This window comes from Agelaius tricolor, unplaced genomic scaffold, assembly GCF_023055355.1.
Source record: "Agelaius tricolor isolate 1412-34295 unplaced genomic scaffold, bAgeTri1.0.p SCAF_17, whole genome shotgun sequence".
NCBI lineage: Eukaryota > Metazoa > Chordata > Aves > Passeriformes > Icteridae > Agelaius > Agelaius tricolor.
The window spans coordinates 3,718,458-3,737,909 of record NW_027269277.1 but is presented as its reverse complement, the minus strand read 5'-3'; the positions used below and the strand labels follow the sequence as shown (position 1 = coordinate 3,737,909).

At 39.7% G+C, this 19,452-nt stretch overlaps 1 protein-coding gene across 2 annotated transcripts in view; it reads left to right on the top strand.

Moving 5' to 3' along the window:
* The window catches only part of KLHL4 (kelch like family member 4), a 38,617-nt gene extending 20,254 nt beyond the window's left edge, over window positions 1-18,363 (top strand). For both annotated transcript variants that reach the window (XM_071442171.1, XM_071442172.1), the window contains exons 4-12: window positions 129-265; window positions 1,053-1,249; window positions 4,114-4,326; window positions 5,336-5,522; window positions 8,889-9,113; window positions 11,013-11,175; window positions 13,775-13,987; window positions 15,738-15,909; window positions 16,740-18,363. In XM_071442171.1, coding sequence (XP_071298272.1) covers window positions 129-265; window positions 1,053-1,249; window positions 4,114-4,326; window positions 5,336-5,522; window positions 8,889-9,113; window positions 11,013-11,175; window positions 13,775-13,987; window positions 15,738-15,909; window positions 16,740-16,799 — 1,567 coding nt within the window. In that variant the 3' untranslated portion in view covers window positions 16,800-18,363. The remainder of the gene's footprint in view (window positions 1-128; window positions 266-1,052; window positions 1,250-4,113; window positions 4,327-5,335; window positions 5,523-8,888; window positions 9,114-11,012; window positions 11,176-13,774; window positions 13,988-15,737; window positions 15,910-16,739) is intronic.
* Window positions 18,364-19,452: the final 1,089 nt, after the last annotated feature.

Genomic DNA, 19,452 nt, shown 5'->3' with positions numbered 1-19,452 from the left:
TGCTCTGTGCACAGAGCTCACCATCCCATAATATGAAGCTCAGACCCACACACTAAAGCAGCACAGAATGTGAAAAATATAAAATCTAAAACCTTGAGGCACCTCTGCTAACCCTGCCTCCCCTGCAGGCTGGTTCTCAGTGCAGTCTCTGATTACTTTGCTGCCATGTTCACCAACGATGTGAGGGAAGCAAAGCAGGAGGAGATCAAGATGGAGGGAGTGGACCCCGAGGCGCTGAAGGCTCTGGTGCGCTACGCATACACAGGTAACCTGCCCCAGAGCTGCTCCCAGAAATTTATACATGGTTCTGGTCATTAATGCATGAATTTTCATACTAAAGTTCTGTTTATAGAAATTTATATAAATTTTTGTTCATTAATATATGAATTTTCATACTCAAGTTCTGCTTATAGAAATTTATATACACTTTTGTTGATTAACATATTAATTTTCATACTAAAGTTCCATTTATAGACATTTATACATATTTTTGTTCACTAATATATGAATTTTCATACTAAAGTTCTTCTTATAGACATTTATTTATATTTTGGTTCATTAACATATGAATTTCATACTAAAGCTCTGCTTATAGAAATTCATACATATTTTTTGTTCATTAATATATGAATTTTCATACTCTACGTTGGAAGGGAGTTTAAAAAACACCCATCTCCAGCCATGACTCCCTCCACAAGACCAGGTTACTCAGAGCCCTGTTTTGGGAAAGGTTTTTTCCCTAATCACAATTTTCTTTTGGTTTTTTGGTTTTTTTTTTCACCATCCAGATTGGATCTAAAGCTGTTAGTTCCAATAAAAATGTCCCAATCATTGTATTCAAAATCCACCAAATCGTGTAAGTTAAAATATCTGTTTAAAGAATCCTTCAGCAAGAAAGGAAGGTAAATTTGTGAACCACAGGACATCTCAGAGAAAAGCCAAAGAGCAACAAGATTTTAAATAACAAAAATACAAAGGAAATGACTTAAAACTTTCTTTTCTTTTTTTTCTTTTTTTTTTTTTTTTTCCTTCCCTAAATGAAAATTGCCCAGGTATCCTCGAGTTGAAAGAAGACACCATAGAGAGTCTGCTGGCTGCTGCATGCCTTCTGCAGCTCTCCCAGGTCATTGAGGTGTGCTGCAATTTCCTCATGAAGCAGCTCCACCCCTCCAACTGCCTGGGGATTCGCTCCTTTGGGGACGCCCAGGGCTGCTCCGAGCTCCTCAAGGTGGCCCACACGTACACCATGGTAAGGTGAACAGCCAACAGCTTTGCAGTCCCCATTGCTTACAGAAACACTCACTGCTGTTGCTCCCCACTTCAGGGGTTGGCCCCGTGGAAATGCAGCCTCAGTGAAGTTAAATTTGCAGGACGAGGGGTACCTGCTCCTGCCAAAAAATGTAATAGGGCCTTAACGTGGCTCATGTCTAGGGGCAAACAGCAATCGTGCCTTTGATTCCACACAAAGAAAATCCTAAAGCTGATTTTAAAGTGAGACACTCATAAAAAGAGTCAAAACAAAGAATGTATTGGGAAGATTTGGAATGCTGAAAAAGAAGCACGTCCCTGACTGGAGCACAATCCTCCTCTGGCTCAAAGCAAGAAATGAATATTCAGAGCATGGGAAACAGAGAAGTGAGACAACTTGCTATGAAACCAAATTGAGGGATAAATATTCAGGGCAACAAGATGTGCTATCACAGCTTAAAACACACAAAAAGAATGGCAACTGCTAGAGATAAATAGATATAAAAAGAACTACTTGTTAGGAGACCCATGGCAGCTTTCTGCTTGAAATATTAGGGGAGGATGTCAGAATCAGTTTAGAGGCTTCAAAATACTGAGAACTCTCCAGCAGGGCATTGTGCCTGTTCACCTGCTGAAGGAGGCCTGAGCAGATGAGGGCACTGCCTGTGCTCCTCCCTGTCACAGCAATGAACTCTCTGTTTAGCAGCAATTATACCCCCTCTACATTTCAAAGTTTGAAATGGGGCATTTCAGATAGAGGTTTGCTCAGCCTGTATAAAACAGTGCTGTCCTTGCTGCTCCAAACCTTTTTGTACTCATCCAAATTCAGGAAATCCCCCTCTACTGTTGCTTCATTCCTCCCACCAGTGCGAGAACGTGGGGTTAAAATTATGGCTCAGATTTCTGCAAAACTGAAATAAAATCATAGGGTTGGATTTATGATTTTATGACAGTAAGAGATGTTGAGACTATAAACAGCAAAGAGATTATGACAATGATTTTTGTTTATAGTTTTTTTAACCATTTGAATCCTCCAGTCTTTCCCAGGAGTTAACCCTTTATTATTTTTTGAAACCATGTGTCAAAAATTTGAGAGTTGAGTCATTAAGAACTTCCTGAAATGAAGGATCATGATGGCTCTGTGACACTCAGCTGCACTGGGCATAAGTTTTATATTATTTTCCTTGAAAACAACTTCTAGAATCACCTCCTGTTCTGGCATGGAACAGACTGAAAATGCTGCCATGAAACAGGGCCTGGACCACAAACCCACCCACCACATTTGCTACTGACAGCTTAGAAAGAGAGGAGGAAAACCACACCTCTGAAATAAAAATCTGTCTCAAACCCTTGCAGTGATATTACAAAAAGCCTTTGGAGAACAGGAGATGATAACAATGCATAAACACATAAACATTGTGGAGGGGGCTAAGTAAAACACTCAGGTTGGTTTCGTGTTGGTGAAAATGTGGAACTCAGGGGAAAGGCTGGAAAGTTGTCCTGTAAATACAGAGTCCATTCCATTTCCAGATGTGCTGTAAACACCAGAACCATTCAATAAAACAGACACAATGGGAACCTTCCCCTGCAATATTTTGGCCACAGAGGCAGAGTATTAACAATTTCCTGCCTGGTATCTTTTCGTGCAGATAGAGCTCGTTCTGATAAACAACTGGGGCTATATTTGTAACTAGAAGTGGACTGGCCTTCCTGTCCCTGTTTCTGAATGTCACAAATATTAAAGCAGGATATGCATAACAGAGCAAAGTTGACATCTCCTTTAATCAGTGATACTTCTGTATTTGCATCCTGGCTACACTTGAAAAGAGTTACAGAAAGTGAAGAAACTGCTGAAAACAAACAATAAAATATCAGTTACTAAATTTCTTCAACTGCCCTATTTCAATCTGGTTCCTACAGAAGATATATTAATTCTAGGTACAGAAATAGAAATTATATTTCAAATGCACTCATGAATTCCTACATGCATCTCTTTGAAAGTAACATAACACCCTCTCTCTCTTCACTAAATTTCATTTTTCCTTTGGAATTTGATAGGGAATGAGATAATATATATATTTATATCCTATATAGGGAATGAGATAATATATATATTTATATCCTATATATTGATATCAACTATGATATTGTTGTAACTCAATTGTACGATATTTTTAAAATGAAAATTAATTCTATTAAAGGCTTTAGGTATTTAACACATGTGGTCACTTCTGGAGTTGGGGAGTTTGATCAGAGCAGTAGCTGAAATGCTGATAACCCTTTACTGGGGCTTGTCCAGCTTTGTATTGCCCAAGAGAAAAGTGAGCTGGATTTCCTTTGCTGGATTTTCCTGCCCTAAGAGCACGGTCACAGAGCCAACAGCTGGCACAGCTTGCTGTAAAAGGATTGGAAGGTTTTGGTTTATTTGGCTCAAAACCTTTGAATCTGCAACAGAAGGGACACATTTTATTTGAGTGCCCACTTGGCGCTTCTAAAATGCACATTTTATCTTCGAATAGCATTTCTATCAAGCCACAGAGTTAAGATCACACTGATGAAGAAAAGTGCCAATGGCAAATCCCTAAGCCAGGACAAAGACATCTGCAGCATGGTGGTGTGAAAATGAGCATTATTCCTCAGTTTTGCAAGAGCAGGGCAGCAAAAAGCAACCAAAATCTCCCTTAAAAAATCTACCAAAAAATCCCTACCAAAATCTCCCTGAAATGATAGAAGGACATTCAGTGATCTTTAAAATATCCACAGCATTTTCCTGAATGAAACATTCACAAAGCCTACATCATCGAAGAAAAAGCTACTTCTACTTGTGAAAATCACCAGTGCATTGAAATCTTCTTTTGTTTTTAGGAGCACTTCATAGAAGTAATAAAAAACCAGGAATTTCTTTTGCTCCCAGCTAATGAAATTGCCAAGCTCTTGTCTAGCGACGACATCAACGTGCCGGACGAGGAGGCAATTTTCCAGGCCCTGATGATGTGGGTGAGGCACGACCTGCAAACCCGCCAGCAGGACCTGGGCATGCTCCTCTCCTACATCAGACTGCCCCTGCTGCCACCCCAGGTAGGAGCACGAAGGGTTAACAGTGCCTGTCCCGGGCATCCTGCAGGCAGAGAGGAGAGCTTTGTGCGAAGGCTCTGGTTGGGACTGCAGATTAGTGGTATTTTTTCGCCCTTTTAAATTTTTTTTTAATGATATAGTATTTATCTTCGTTGTTTTTGAACACAGATGAAAATAAACCCCCCATTGCCAGTGAGACTACCAGGCTCAGGATTACCTCTAAAAAATGCCGGTCTATTCCAAAAGCCAAGTGTTCCAATGCTGGGTTGGAATAGCTCCCCTCTAACAGCACAGCAATTTAGATAACATGCAAAGATATTTCTTTAGATTTATCAAACTGCAGAACAGATAAGCCACAATGCTTCTTTCTTTATTGCCATAAAAAGCAGACAAATATAAAAGGGCCGGAATGAGTGCTGACAATTCTGAGCACTGACATCACTTGTCCCTTAATTCTGGAAGGGACTATTCATCCATCAAGCTCCAGAGCTGGACATTGTGTTTACAGAAAGGTGACACTGCTGTATCATAGAGGAAGCTTTATATTTCCTCAAAACTGCATATAGAATATTGAGAGAGTCAGGACACTCTATGACTCTGCATGACTGATGCTGCAAATATTCTACCTTCAATAGCATATAAAAGTACCATAAACACTTTATTTTAAATATATTTAGTATCTTCTAATACTCATCATCTAATACTAGATTTATTTACTCACATAAGGAGTTTTGTATAGAGAGTGCAGTACCACAAATTTCTGATTTGAACCTTTTTTAAGAGTTAAAAGAAAGAGGTAGGAAAAAATTAATCAAAGCCATCACACCCATCTACTTTTCCCTTCCACCTCTATACAGTTTTGCTTGCATGAAAGCAGAGTTCCCAGCCAAGCACAAGTGAGTGCTGAGCTCAAAATGAGTATTTGTAGCTACAAATACTTCAATTATTCAAGTACATGCAATTTTAATGATTTAGCTGCATATCAAGATGTTTTTTCCCCCTCGTTTCCTAGCTCCTGGCTGATCTAGAAAACAGCCCAATGTTTGCAGACGACCTTGAGTGTCAGAAACTCCTCATGGAGGCCATGAAGTACCACCTGCTGCCAGAGAGACGCTCCATGATGCAGAGCCCTCGCACCAAGCCCAGAAAATCCACAGTGGGTGCCCTTTATGCTGTGGGAGGCATGGATGCCACCAAAGGTAAGCCCACAAGTTCATTTGATTGGATTAATTCATTGTATTACAGACACCCGGGGAATATATGACATTTAGTGAAATATTTTCCATAGGAAAGTGTCAATTTAGGGGTAAAAAAGTAAAAAAAGCAAATCACAGAACAGAATCCTATGTGTCAGAAGAGCTTTCTTCTTGCAAGAATCATATTTGTAAACAATACACTTAGGTGCAGACTAAAGAAGTTTGAGTCATATGGTGATTTTTAAGATTAAACTTTGTATGAATTTTTGCAAAAGATAGTTGAATTTAGAAATCTGAAGGAAAAATAAATATTTAAAATGTTTCAAGATTTGTTTAATATTGAACCTTGTAGTCTGTATTCTGACAAAGTAAGAAAGCTTAAATTTCAGAGAAGCAGAAAAATAAAACCAAAAAGCATCACTGAACTAGAGAGAACTCCTACCTAATGCTTATAAATCCTTATTAGAACATTCCAGGTGGAAAGATTTGTATTTTTCATGAACACAGCTTTTCTTCAGGACTTCAAACACAGGGGTTTGGTTTGTTTTCCAGATTTGTAGTTGAAAGTTAATTATTATAAATATATTCCAGTTCCTATTATTTGATTTTCACAACTGCAATCAGGTTACAGCTTTAAACATTGCACTATTCTATTTAGGAAGCAGAATATTAAATCATTTTCTGCAGGAACCTCAACTTCAAACCCACAGCTTGGAGCCAGAGAACTCTAATTAGTTTAAAGTCTAGCGACTCGCAGCACAGAATTACTTTTAGCTGTGTGAGTTCACTTTTAATAGAATCACAAAGAAGATAATCCATTTCATGGTTTACAAAAAGCTGCTGACGACTGATTTTTCCCCACATGAGAGACCTTGCAGAGCTACCTGCCTATCTCTGTGCAATCAAATCAGGTGCAGAATACACATTCATCCCCTGCACAACATGAAAACACTCATTCCTAGCACAATTTAGCAAATTGGAGTTAATCTGGTGCAATTAAGCAGATTCATTAGCGATACTGAGTATTTATGAATTATATCAGACAATCAGGTAATCTTTAAAGTATCTTCCCTTGAAATAAGAACACAATTTTCCAATCATTTTTTCCTAGTAAAGGTTATGCAAAGAAAGGGTTATTTCAGTCAACATCTGCACTTCCTCTTGGTGCCTCTCTTACTTCTTACCTTGGAGTGAAGCCAATTGTTTGAACTTTTGCCTTTTGATGGGTAAGAAGAGCAGCACTTCTGCTCCTCCTGCTGTCCTCCACAGCTCTGACTCAGATTTGGAGCCTGGGCTGGATTGGGAGACAAAGGAACAGCAGAAAGACACCAGGATGCTCTGGAGGAACAGCTCTGAGAAGGGAATATCTTCCACTCCTGGCAATAACGCACTGCCTGTGATGGAGACAGGCACCAGGCAACGCCAGCTTTGCCTTTGTGCTTATCTCAGGTGGGATACCAAGACAAATCTCGAATTCCAATGATCAAAAGAAGATCAAAGAGGTGCTTTTGGGCTGGAATTTTGAAAAATGGGAATGTGCCTAAACCACGTTAGGTTTTGTGGCTTTCAAATCTTTGAGCCTCTGTAAAAATTGCAGCCCACAGGGTATGGCTGAACACACTCAAGCCTGACTGCATTTTCCCTGTGTTTTAGTTAGTGTGAGAGATTTCCTTTGAAGTGGAGAACTTTAGGGCACTCACACATTAGCATAGAATAAATGAGAAAGAATCAAAGCAAAGAGCAGCAAACAGAATAACAAGATGGAAAGAACAGGCAAAGAAACCCAGCTGCTCTGAATAAAGGGGAGAAAGCAGAATTTCTGTCTCTTATTGCAGATGGAGCTGGTTTCTTTCCCAACCTATGCATGTGGAAAAACATATAGATAAGAGAAAAGACAGCATGAGATAAACTCTTATTTCACTGAATTCCTGGAGTACATCAGGTGATCTCTTACAGATCTCTGAACCAAATCCTACCTTTCTTCTCTGCTTTATTGCATGGTTGCTTTCTTGTTGTAAAAGTAATTTCTTAGCCACAAACTGCCTGTTGTTATCTCCCAAACACCACTTGTCTGGTCTCAAATCCCGGTCAAGGAACAAGAAATCAGCTCTGTTTTCCTCATCTGGTTGCCTTTGACTGAGCTGAATTTGAGCTCCAGGGTGCAGTGGCAATTCTGCCTCGGATCTCACTGAGCTGTGGCCTCGCTGTGCTCAGCAGCTCTCAGAGGAGCAATTGTGGCTCCTGAGTGCTGATGGGAGCCAGGGTGTGGAGACGTGTCAGGCTGAGTGGCAGAGAGCTGCTGCCTTAGGAAAGGTTTCAGTAAAATGTTAGTGCAGGTCCAGTGACCTGAAAGAAATGGAAAATGTGTCTGATGTGTTAGAGCAGCCAAGCAGATGCTGCACAGGTGAGCCTCAGGGAAGATACCTGTGGGAACCAGGTGTGCACTCACACACAGCCCTGCCTCCTGCCTGACTCCATCCTAAGAGGGAAAATACCCACAGGATTCCTGAGGATGCTTGTCCAGTTCCTCAGACAGATGGGTGGAGGCTGGTTTTAATATCACTAATGCTTCAGACACAAACATGGTTAAAGAGTAGATTGTTGTGAGGCACTGTATTCATAAGGAATAAAAAGAAGCCCCAAAACAAACCCACAAACCCCCTACTCTCATGGTATTTCAGCAACAGATTTAACTCGCCTCCAAAATGTGCAGTGCTACAAAAATTGCCATATTGTAAATGCTCGGGCACCCCCGATGAAGGCAGGAATGTTGAGGAGGACTCCAGGTTCTCAGAAGGCTAATTTATTACTTTATTATACTATATTATATAAAAGAATACTATACTATACTATAGAATACAGAAAAGATACATACTGAATGTTAAAGGGACAATAATGAAAACTCGTGACTCTCTCCAGAGACCTGACACAGCTTTGCTTGAGTCAAAACAACTCACAGCAGAATCCAATGGAACAATCACCTGTGGGTAAAGAATCTCCAAACACATTCCACACCAGCACAACACAGGAGAAGCAAAGGAGATAAGAGTTGTTTTCCTTTTCTATGCGGCCTCTCTCGCTGCCTTTCAGCTCCCAGGAGAAAAACCCTGGGTGAAGGAATTTTTTCGGAGAATGTGAAGGCCACACTGCCACAATTTAATTCTCCATTTCTCGCCACCAGTTTATTCTCATAGACTTGCCAACCACGCATGCAATTAATGCAGCTTTGTCACTGTGCTCACACGAGAACTGAAGTTCACAGCAAAACCTCACGCACAAAATTTCAATATTTTATAATTTGCTCACGTTTTGAGCTGGCTGCTGGTGTCTGGGCACTGCTCTCTCCATGGCTGTCTCTGTTTGTCACAGGCACCACCACAATTGAGAAGTACGACCTCAGGACCAACAGCTGGATCCAGATCGGGACCATGAACGGGCGGCGGCTGCAGTTTGGGGTGGCAGTGATTGACAACAAGCTCTACATCGTGGGGGGCAGGGATGGGCTCAAAACCTCCAACATCGTCGAGTGCTTCAACCCCGTCACCAAGGCCTGGACCGTGATGCCCCCCATGTCCACACACAGGCATGGCCTGGGTAAGAGGGGCTCTGCCCCTGCACACCTCCCAGCACACACTCAGGGGTTTGATCCTCTCCAGCACCGCTGAGAAAACTTCTAACAGCGTGCAGAGACACGCAGCAATATTTGTAGAGGACGTTTTTCAAAGAGAGATTTGCCCATTGCCTTGATTTTATGATTTTATTAGTATCCACCTAACTAGCACTGGTCTTCCAGAGTTAATTTTGCTGGTAGGAAATTCCAAAGTATAAACCATATAACTATATATATTATTTTAGCTATTTAAACTATAGGAAAAATAATTAACTTTTCACATGATTTAATGGTCAAGGGATACGTTTGCAATACAATAACAGCCCGATTTTATTATTTTTTTTTAAATAAGTTATGAAATAAGCCCAGAGATATCAACCACTTCTGTAACTCAGATCAGGAAATTACCCACACTGAAGAAATCAGTGTATGGAAATAAGTACAACTTCACCAGTTCTAATTTTGTAATTAAAAGAAGTTTTACAAAGCTCTGCTGTGGCTTAGTATCCATGGGTTTTTACTGCGAAATAATCCTTAATATTATTCACACTGAAGGAATAATATGAATATGAAATCTAGAATTTATTTCCAGAACTATAAAAAATAAGGCTGAGTAGACTGTAACAGAGGAAATATGATGATTTCTGAAAAATTTATATATCCCAGGCTGGTGAAAAAGCTGGCTTCTCTTAAGTTACAGAAACAGGTATTGCTTGAAATCATCAGTAAGTTCAAATGTCATGGAATATTTCTATTTTTATGGATAATAGAGGAAGATTGATCCAGAATTATTTAGCAAAACAATGTGGCCTATGTCACCTTCACCACTGCTTGACAGAGAAAGGGTCGTGTAGGGTTCCTACCAGCTAGAGCACCAAATTTATGAAACCAAATACTAGTAGGTGGCAAGGGGGAAGAAGACCAAACAGATGAAATAATTTGCATTGAAATATTTATAATTCCTGACTGCAGGGGCATAATTCTCCCCAACAAGTAGGTCACAGCCATAAATTGGAGTGCCCAAAGTTTGGCTTCAATCTGCGCCTGGTTTGCAAAGCTGCCTCACACTTACAGTCCCCACTACCTTCAGGGAGATTCTGTGCAGTTGGTGCTTTTGAAGAAATCAGGCCATGTATATTTAGGCCTGAAAGACAGATTTAGAAAACTTTTAAGCAGCTGGATTGAAACATTTTGCCTCACCTAACAAAGGGAGCAAAGAGCAGCAGCAGCTCGCAAAGGGAAGGCACCAAAGCCCTTCTCTGGAGAAGCACAATGGCCCAGGCTTTGTCCACACAGAGCTTTGCAGGGACAGCCAAGCTGGCTCTCCTGTGCCTCAAGGACAGCTGATAGGAGCCAGCTCTCATCCAAGAGGCATTAAAATGTTGTGGTGCTCTAGCTGGTAAGGACAGCCAGCTCCCCACCCACCCAGGCTTTGTGCTGGCAGCACTACAGAGCTTCCGCTGGCTCAGAATTAGGAGACGTTGTTGGTTTGGGCATGTTTTTCATTGCCTGACTTGAGTTTTGCCTTTTTGTAGGAGAACAACATCGTTCCCCAGTTAGGGGCTCAAATTTGTTTCAGAGCAAGGTCACCAGAAGTGAAAGAGATAAAAGTCCAAGAAGAGAACATCAGAACTAAAGCAGCTTTCCTCTAATCTTTTGGCAAAAGATAATGGTTATTCAGAAGAGCACTGTATGTGAAGTGCTTGTTTATCTCTATTTATTCTTCCAAATGAAAAGGCAGCTTTCAGATCATTTAATACCAGCCGAAATTGCTTATCTGCAGGCAGGGAATTAACGCACGGAATGAATTCGCCGCTGGTCACTGAAACCAGGAGATAATTTGTCCCTAATTCTATTCTCTGTCCCTAATTCTATCTCTGAAGGAGTAGCAATGCTTGAAGGACCAATGTATGCAGTTGGAGGCCACGATGGCTGGAGTTACCTGAACACGGTGGAGCGCTGGGACCCGCAGGCGCGGCAGTGGAATTACGTGGCCAGCATGTCCACCCCGAGGAGCACCGTCGGGGTGGCAGCCCTCAACAGCAAGTATGGAAAAGGGAAACCTCTCTCTGGGCTTCCATTTGCTTCCTTCCCTGCAAATGCACCTCCCCGAATTTTATTTTCAGGCTTATGGTTATTAATGACCTCGAGGAAACAAAGAGAAAAATGTAATGCGTAGAAATAAGAAAGGAAAGCCTTTCCTCTGCTGTGTGGTAAATTGATTTCAGGCTTGCAGTCAGGTTTTTAAACATTTCAGCCCTTTTAAATGATAGCAATGTGGAAATGTTATTACATGCACATCAAAATTTTACCTAGAATGTAACATATGGGGATATAAAATCAGCTACTTTAAAAAAATATTACAAGTTTTTGTTTACACTTTAAGATCATTGTGTCTAAATAGACTTAATGTGTATGGAAACAAAATCTTTCCTTTGTCATACAAATTCACAGCCAATTTTTAAAAAGGTGTATGAAGTGTTTAATGGAAAGAAGATGAGTTTATTAATTAGGTATGGAATAAACAGCCTCTTATAAATCTTATCCTATCCAGATTTGCTCCACCCTCCATCTCTTGCTTAAATACACAAAATCAAGGGTTAATGTATTTAAAGATTCTGCTAAGATGCTAAAGCCACTTATGCCCTTTTACATGGGAACAGACAACTGTGGATCTTACAAAAATCTTGTAAAAAGCCTCTGGTTATGGAGAATACAGTTTGAGCCAACATTTCTTATTTAACCCTGTGGGAAGCTCTCAGCAGTCTGTAGGGGCTGGGAACACTCAGTTACAGACAACTGCATTTACCTGGAACCTTTGCCACTGGCTTCCCTGATCTCCTTGTAAATTCCCAAAAAAGAGAAGGATAAAAAGCAGAAACAAAGATGCCACCAGAGGGGTATTTGTAAATGCAAGCTGGGGGTTTGCATTCATACAAGGCAGCACTCAAACTGTAGCCCACAAGTCCAAGAGAGACACAAGTGCCTTTCCAGGTCCCTGCTGTAGCTCAGAGGAAATGTTCTCAGCAGAAACTCCACCAGAAACTCCTCCTGGTGCCTTCCACAGCAACAACATGCAGGAAACCACTTTGTCAGAGAGGAAATCAGCCCGATCCTGACTCTGTTCTCAATCATTGCTGATACAAACTGTCTCCAGCAGGGCTTAAATCACGTCTGTTAGTCTGGTGATGTAATTTCTGGCATAGCAGGAGATCAAATGTCCATCACTCAGTGCCACTGCTGCGCTCCAACCAAGAGAATGCTTCTCCTTTTCCTGTTTTCCTAAACCACACCATGTTTTTTCCTGTTTAACCCCACCAGAAAAGCCTTTGCATATCTGTGGAGCAGCACTTTTGGACCAATAAATGGTCCATTGAAAACATCAGTCAATGATGCTATATTTGGTCTTTTCCTTGGAGAATGGGAAACACCAAAGTGTTTGCAGACATGTTGTGGAAAACAAAGGATCCCAACCAATCACTTTGTATATACAGAGATTTCCTTGCCCTGTGAAAGCTGTGTAAACAAGCAGGCTCTATCAATGGCATGATGTGAAAAGAAAATAAATCAAAGCCTCAAGTTTTGGATGGATCAGACAAAAAACTGCACAACCAAACTCAATTTTATCAAGTGAACAAACATTAGGAGAGAGAGAGCTGGGGATTTTTTATTATTCTAATGGTGAACAGAAGAATCTTTTAGTTAAAATATGCACCAGAGAAATCTGAAAGCTTTTAAAGTCACTGGAATAAAACAGCCAATTCCAAAGAAAAATTCAGCTGATCTGGTTTACATGATTTACTCTGGGCAAGTTCCACATTTCCCTAGTTCTCTAATAAGCTGCACTAAATAAATTAAATTTCAAGGCAGAGAACAATAACAAAGGTGTGAAAGGGAGCAGAAAAAACAGCACACTCAACACCTGGACACATCTTCCATTACATTCCATCCCAGCAGCACGCAAGTCAGCTTGAGACCAGAAAGAAGTTCAGGCTTTGGAAAATTCATTGACAAAAAGCCACAACCCTCTGACATTTTTAATATCGATTACCACAATTTATTCCTAAAAGTTGCCCTGATATCAGCTGTCTAAATCTCTGTTTGCTAAATACCTTTGGGCTGAATAGACAAGATGACACAAGGTGGTACCTTCTGTCCAGCAGATTTTCTTAAATACAGACTTAGAGGAAAATATATTTAATATTTGTTTTATATATGTTTTTGATATCTATTCAAGTTATTAAAGTTAACTGCACAGAAAAAACTTTAAATGTGATAATATGTCTGTACTCTGTAACCCTGTCCCAGGGAATGCCACCATATGTTTCAAACATATGCAGCATCTTTCAGTTCAGCTCTTTCTATTGGCTCAAATTTAGAGAACCTGACATGAATTTTTAAGCTTAATTTTCATGTGTGGCTGCTTGAACATTTCCACTGTAAGTGAAGAATGTAACTTCATCTAAAATGTCTTTATGTTAGATGGCAAACATCTAACCTGTTTGCCTTTGAGCAAAGGAAGTGCCAGAGCACAGCAAATAATGACAATTTTAAAGTGTTCTGAATGAAGTCAGCCAGATAAAATTCTTATTAGTGGGAGAATAAAGACTGAAATTGTTTTCCTGCTTGTGGGCTGCTGTCCCAGGCTGTACGCCGTCGGTGGGCGAGACGGGAGCTCCTGCCTGAAATCCATGGAGTGCTTTGATCCTCACACAAACAAGTGGAGCCTGTGCGCCTCCATGTCCAAGAGGAGGGGTGGCGTTGGTGTGGCCACCTACAACGGGTTCCTGTACGCCGTGGGAGGCCACGATGCTCCTGCTTCCAACCACTGCTCCCGCCTCTCCGACTGCGTGGAGAGGTAGGAAATTACTTTGCTTTTTTCCCCTTTTCTCTTTACATCCTGAGAAGGGATTCTAGAATAAATTCTCTTCACAGTTGGAATGTTGTGTTTTTAGAACATATCTCACCTTTTTGAGAGAATGTTTTGAGCGGGAATAACTGATTTCCAATGCTTTTGTGATAAAAAAAGAATCAAACATCAGCAGCAAATTCCTCCCTTCTGCCTGAGGTACCCAAGAGCCAGGCCAAAGGAGCTGAAGTACTGAGACAAGTTAAACATGTGACCTTCCTATTTCTCAAATGCCTGAGCTCAGGTTGAGGCTGCTTGGACATGTGCTGTAGGAATGAAACACTTTTCAGTCGTGCTTCCAGTAATTTGACTGATACGGATAAAAGTTATAAAAATATGAGAAATATCACAGTCTTGTCATATGGGGAAAAGAAAGGAAAACTGAGTGGGTGTTAAACCCTGTTGTGAGCAACAACAGCCAAATTTTGTTCTCAGTTACTTAGGGCAAAACAGGAATTATCTGCAATTCACTGCAATTTATATTGGAATAGATCAGAAATAAAATCAATATTAATGTAAGATGCTGCCACGCATTTCATGTGAGAAACTTAGATCTACTACACAAGATATTTACCTTCTTCTATGGTAAACTTCTCTGAAAACATTAATTCTGACAATAAACAGAAAACCAAAGGCTTTATGGAGGAAGAAAATAAGAATATATTGAAATTAGTTTTGCTGAGTCAACTGGTGCCCATGCCATCATCCCCTCAAGTCCCATTTGTGTTTAAAACGTATCGATGGCTTAATGTAATTGAAATGAAGAGACTGTAATCAAAAAGTGAAAACAGGAGCATTTTCTGTGTGCTTGAAGGCCCCTCTAGTGGCTAAATCAAAAACTGAATTGTGGCATTCACATTCTCTGAAAAAATCCCTTCGCCCAGGATTTTTCTCCTGGGGAGCTGAGAGACCCCAGAGAAAAAGGAAAACAATTCTTATCTCATTTGCTTCTCCTGTGTGGAATGTGTTTGGAGATTTTTTACCACAGGTGATTGTTTCACTGGATTCTGGTGTGAGTTGTTTCGACTCTTTGGCCAACTGGGGCCAAGCTGTGTCGGGACTCTGGAAAGAGTCACGAGTTTTCATTATTATCTTTTTAGCATTCGGTAATATTATCTTATTAATTATAAGATATTTTATCTTATTGGCATTCAATAATTCTTTTTAGCATTATTATCTTTTTAGCATTTATATATTTTCTGTATTCTTTAGTATAGTTAGTATAATACTATATTATTTAGTATCCTTTCTGTACTCTTTAGTATAGTTGGTATAATATTATATTATATAATATTGTTAGTATAATACTAAATTATATTAAAGAATACTATACTATAGATATATAGTATATACTATATGTAACTATATATACTATATATATAACTATATAACTATATATACTATATATAATGATATATACTATATATAACTATATAGTATAGTTATACTATATTTAGTATAATATTCTTTAATATAATATAGTATTATAAAGTAATAAATTGGCCTTCTGAGAACATGGAATCAGATACATCATTCCTGCCTTTGTTAGAACATTCCCAGCAAACACAATACTGAATCACATCTCAGTTGTACTCGTTCTGAACGGCAGCACAGGAGAAAACAAGCAAATATCAGCAATTTAGACCTGAAACGTGTCTCCAGCACGCATTTCTCTGAATTTGCCCCCCACGTTTCCCAGGTATGACCCCAAAACGGATGCCTGGACCACGGTGGCCCCTCTGAGCGTGCCGCGGGACGCGGTGGGGATCTGTCCCCTGGGGGACCGGCTCTACGCCGTGGGCGGCTACGACGGCCACTCCTACCTGGACACCGTGGAGTCCTACGATGCTCAGAACAACGAGTGGACAGAGGTAACGGGCGTGCCTCAGGAAGGGCAGGGGCTCTTCCTGCAGCCAGGAATAATTCTGTCCAAATAACCGGGAAATTGTTGTCATTTTGGGGAAAAGCGACATGTCAGGGTGTGGGTAATACTATATAATACTGGAGGTGGGCTTCAATAAAATATCTGTTCCCTCTCCTGCAAAATAACCACATAAAACTTTTCACACCGAGGGGTGGAGGAAATGCACGGGCCAGCAAACCAGCTTGCATAAATCACTTGGGGTTTTCAGTGCTTGGATTCCCTGTTGGTAGAGCTGGGGTGTTTCTCAGCCATAGCCTCTTCTGGAGACACCTCCAGGCTTTCATATTTGTGGCCCTCCCCACTGAGACCGAGAGGAAAGCCCTGCACTGCCAGGATCCTTTTGCAGCCATCTAAAATGTCTTCATGTTAGATGAAGACCAAAACCAAGTCCCTGGTTTTGAGGACCAAAAACATTCCCTGGTTTTGGAACACTGGATGTGAACGGCTTTGAACATGTCAGGGGGACAACCCCAGGCCAAACACTTGTAACTGAATTTTGCCAAAAAGCCCAGACTGTGTTTTCACACCTTAGTTAAACCTAATTTTTTAAGCATTACATCAATTTAACCTGAAAGTAATTTCAGATTAAACTGATGTAATGCTTAAAAAATTTGTCATTACTAATTATTCTGTTATATTAATCTGAAAGTAATTTCAGATTAATATAACAGAATAATTAGTAATGCCTAATTATTAATCTGAAAGGAATTTCTTGTCCTATCCATAGGATGCTACTAAAAATGTTTTCTCCTTTTTCTTTTTCTTTTTCCTTTCTAGGAAGTTCCTGTCAACATTGGCAGGGCTGGAGCGTGTGTTGTTGTTGTGAAGTTGCCCTGAGGACTGTAAATTGTCCTGAAACTGAACTGAGTGGAGTCTCAGAAGTCAAGAAACATTTCCAGGACAGTGCAGGCTGCACACACCTCAGCAGCCCTCCCTTACAGACAATATTTACCCCTGAGCCATCACACCATTCCAGCACAGAAGTGTCTTCCTGCATCACAAAAATCAGAAAACTTTGCAGAAGTGAATTACTTTGTTATGCCTAATATATAAAATCCAGTAAAATGGTTTAAATGTTTAAATGGTTCAGGTTTGTTACAAAATTCTATCTGTTATTTATAAAGTGCAGCAGTGAGAGATGTGTATAAGATTTCGAAACCTTTTTTTTTTCCTTTCTATGTTGTCAGGAATGCTAAAGTTTATAAAAAAAGCTTTTATATTTTAAGTACATGAAAATGACTATGAAACACCTCCAGCAGGGAACTGCACAAAAAGAAATATTTACTCCTAAGTATTACTGTCAACAGAATATTCTCTGCAGAAGCAACGTAATTTCCATATTCAGAAATTAAACTCCTAAATTAACTTTAAGATCAAATCAGAGAAATAGATAATTTGTTTGTTCTTTACCACCCAGCACTGCTAGAACTGTGACAGAATATCCATTTTTAGCAGTGTATTAAACTGAATAGCAGGGTTAAGGTACCTTTATCCTATTGTGTGCCAGCAGAAAGAAATCTCTCTTGTCAAAACATAATGCAAATATAATTTGCAATAATTTTCAGTGCGTAGATTTGTGATATTTTAATGCTGCTCTGTGTCAGGTTACTCATGGATTTCTCCTTGCCCACTAACCATCTGTCAGGATGTGTTAAACTAACCTGACTATTCTTGGGATAATAACCACGCATTAAATCCTAAAACAATCACATGATTACATTCCTTGAATATAACTTACAAAATGAAATTTTTATATCATATTGATATGACAATCTTTGACCTCAGCTGAAGATTACCAGCTTTCTCTCATGTACAGTAGAAACATGGTAAGGAATGAACCACACCCACTGTGTAACTTCAGACACCATTTCTGTGAACCTGTTTATGTTCTATCTGGAATTAGTGGAATGAAAAGAATCAAGAACAAACAGGGTGAGGATCACCTGGGAACAGCACATAGTATTCCACATGCATGATATTTTCTTTTTTGTGTGCCAATTTCTACTGTTTTGCTTTAATTTCATGTTTTATAATTTCAAAATGCTGAAAGTGTACTCTAGAAAAAAGAATGTATGTAAAATATTCTATGCTGTAAAGCACAATATTTGGTCAGTATCCACCTCAGTGTTATGTTGTTGTTTTGTCAGTATCAGAAAATTCAGGACAGAGACAAAGATCTCTGAATGTGTAGGCCAACTTTCCTGATAGAATACTGTGGTTTCAGATTTTAGCAATATGCTATTTTAAAACAAATTTATAGTATTAAACCTATTGAATGCCTCTAAGGAAAAAAAATCTCATAAGCATATTTATAAAAAGAACATTTTTAACTTTAAAAATCAATTATGTTTATATATAGCATGCTACATTCAAATAAACTTTACTTTCTCTGCTAAGAAAATGTTGGACTATATTTTGGACTATGTTTTATATTTGGATTATACTTTCAAAACTAGAAGACACAGAAGCATCAATCTCATTTTTGTACTCTAAAAGAACAAAAGAGGCACAAAAATCCCCTTGCCAAGCAAATGGGGAACGAACCCTAAACCAGCTCAGGGGTTCCAGAAGTCACTTCAGAAGAATATCATTGAATATTTTGATTTCCCAGCAGATCAAGGATGTGAAGCAAACACAAGGGGTGAAGCACAGACAGAATCTGCCCAGTGCACTTTAGGTAGGAGGTGGGGGTTGCTCCTCTCTCCCTGTCCATAGGGGAGCTGTCTGTCCACCTACCCAGAACATCTTTCAGAAAACACTAACTTTTAAACATTAATAATAATAATAATTCTAACATTTCTCCTCTGTTCTTTGTCATCCTGCTTCAGTCCTGCAGCAACCACGTGCAATCTTTTATATGAATAAGGGTTTGTGTGGATGCAGGCAGAGAGTCACTGCTGCTTTTCACTCAGGCTCTAAAGCATGCTTTTCTCCTAAAACAGCACACCCACTTCTTCCAGGAACCAGCACAGCCCCATGTGTTTGGAAAACACTGGTATTGAATGCTCATTTTAAAAATAAAAATTAAAAAAAATTATTTTAAAATAAAAAATAAAATAAAAATGATAATCTTTCCAATAAAAAATATACAACGTGCAACTTGGTGCCAACATGGGCAAGTGGCACATCAGGACAGACTGACAGACTGACAGTGCCAATGGGCCTGACCCACTGAGCCTTTGCAGGGAATTTGAAGTTTTCTTGGGAAAAAGAAGGCAGAAGCCTCAAGTGAGAGAAAGCAGCTATAGCTCCTGAACTAATTGAGAGGTTTCTAAATAAAAGCCCATCTCCAAAAACCTGTTCCAGTCTCTAGAACCTTAATTCATGCACACAGAATCTTTGAGACACGACACAGAGCTCCCCTGCCTTTGTCCCCTTCTCAGCCTGTGAATTTTATTAAATGCTCTATCAGTAAACAAGACAGGAAACACTTAGGGAAAACACTTAGATTCAAACAATCCCCTTAAATATCTCTCAAAATACACACTGC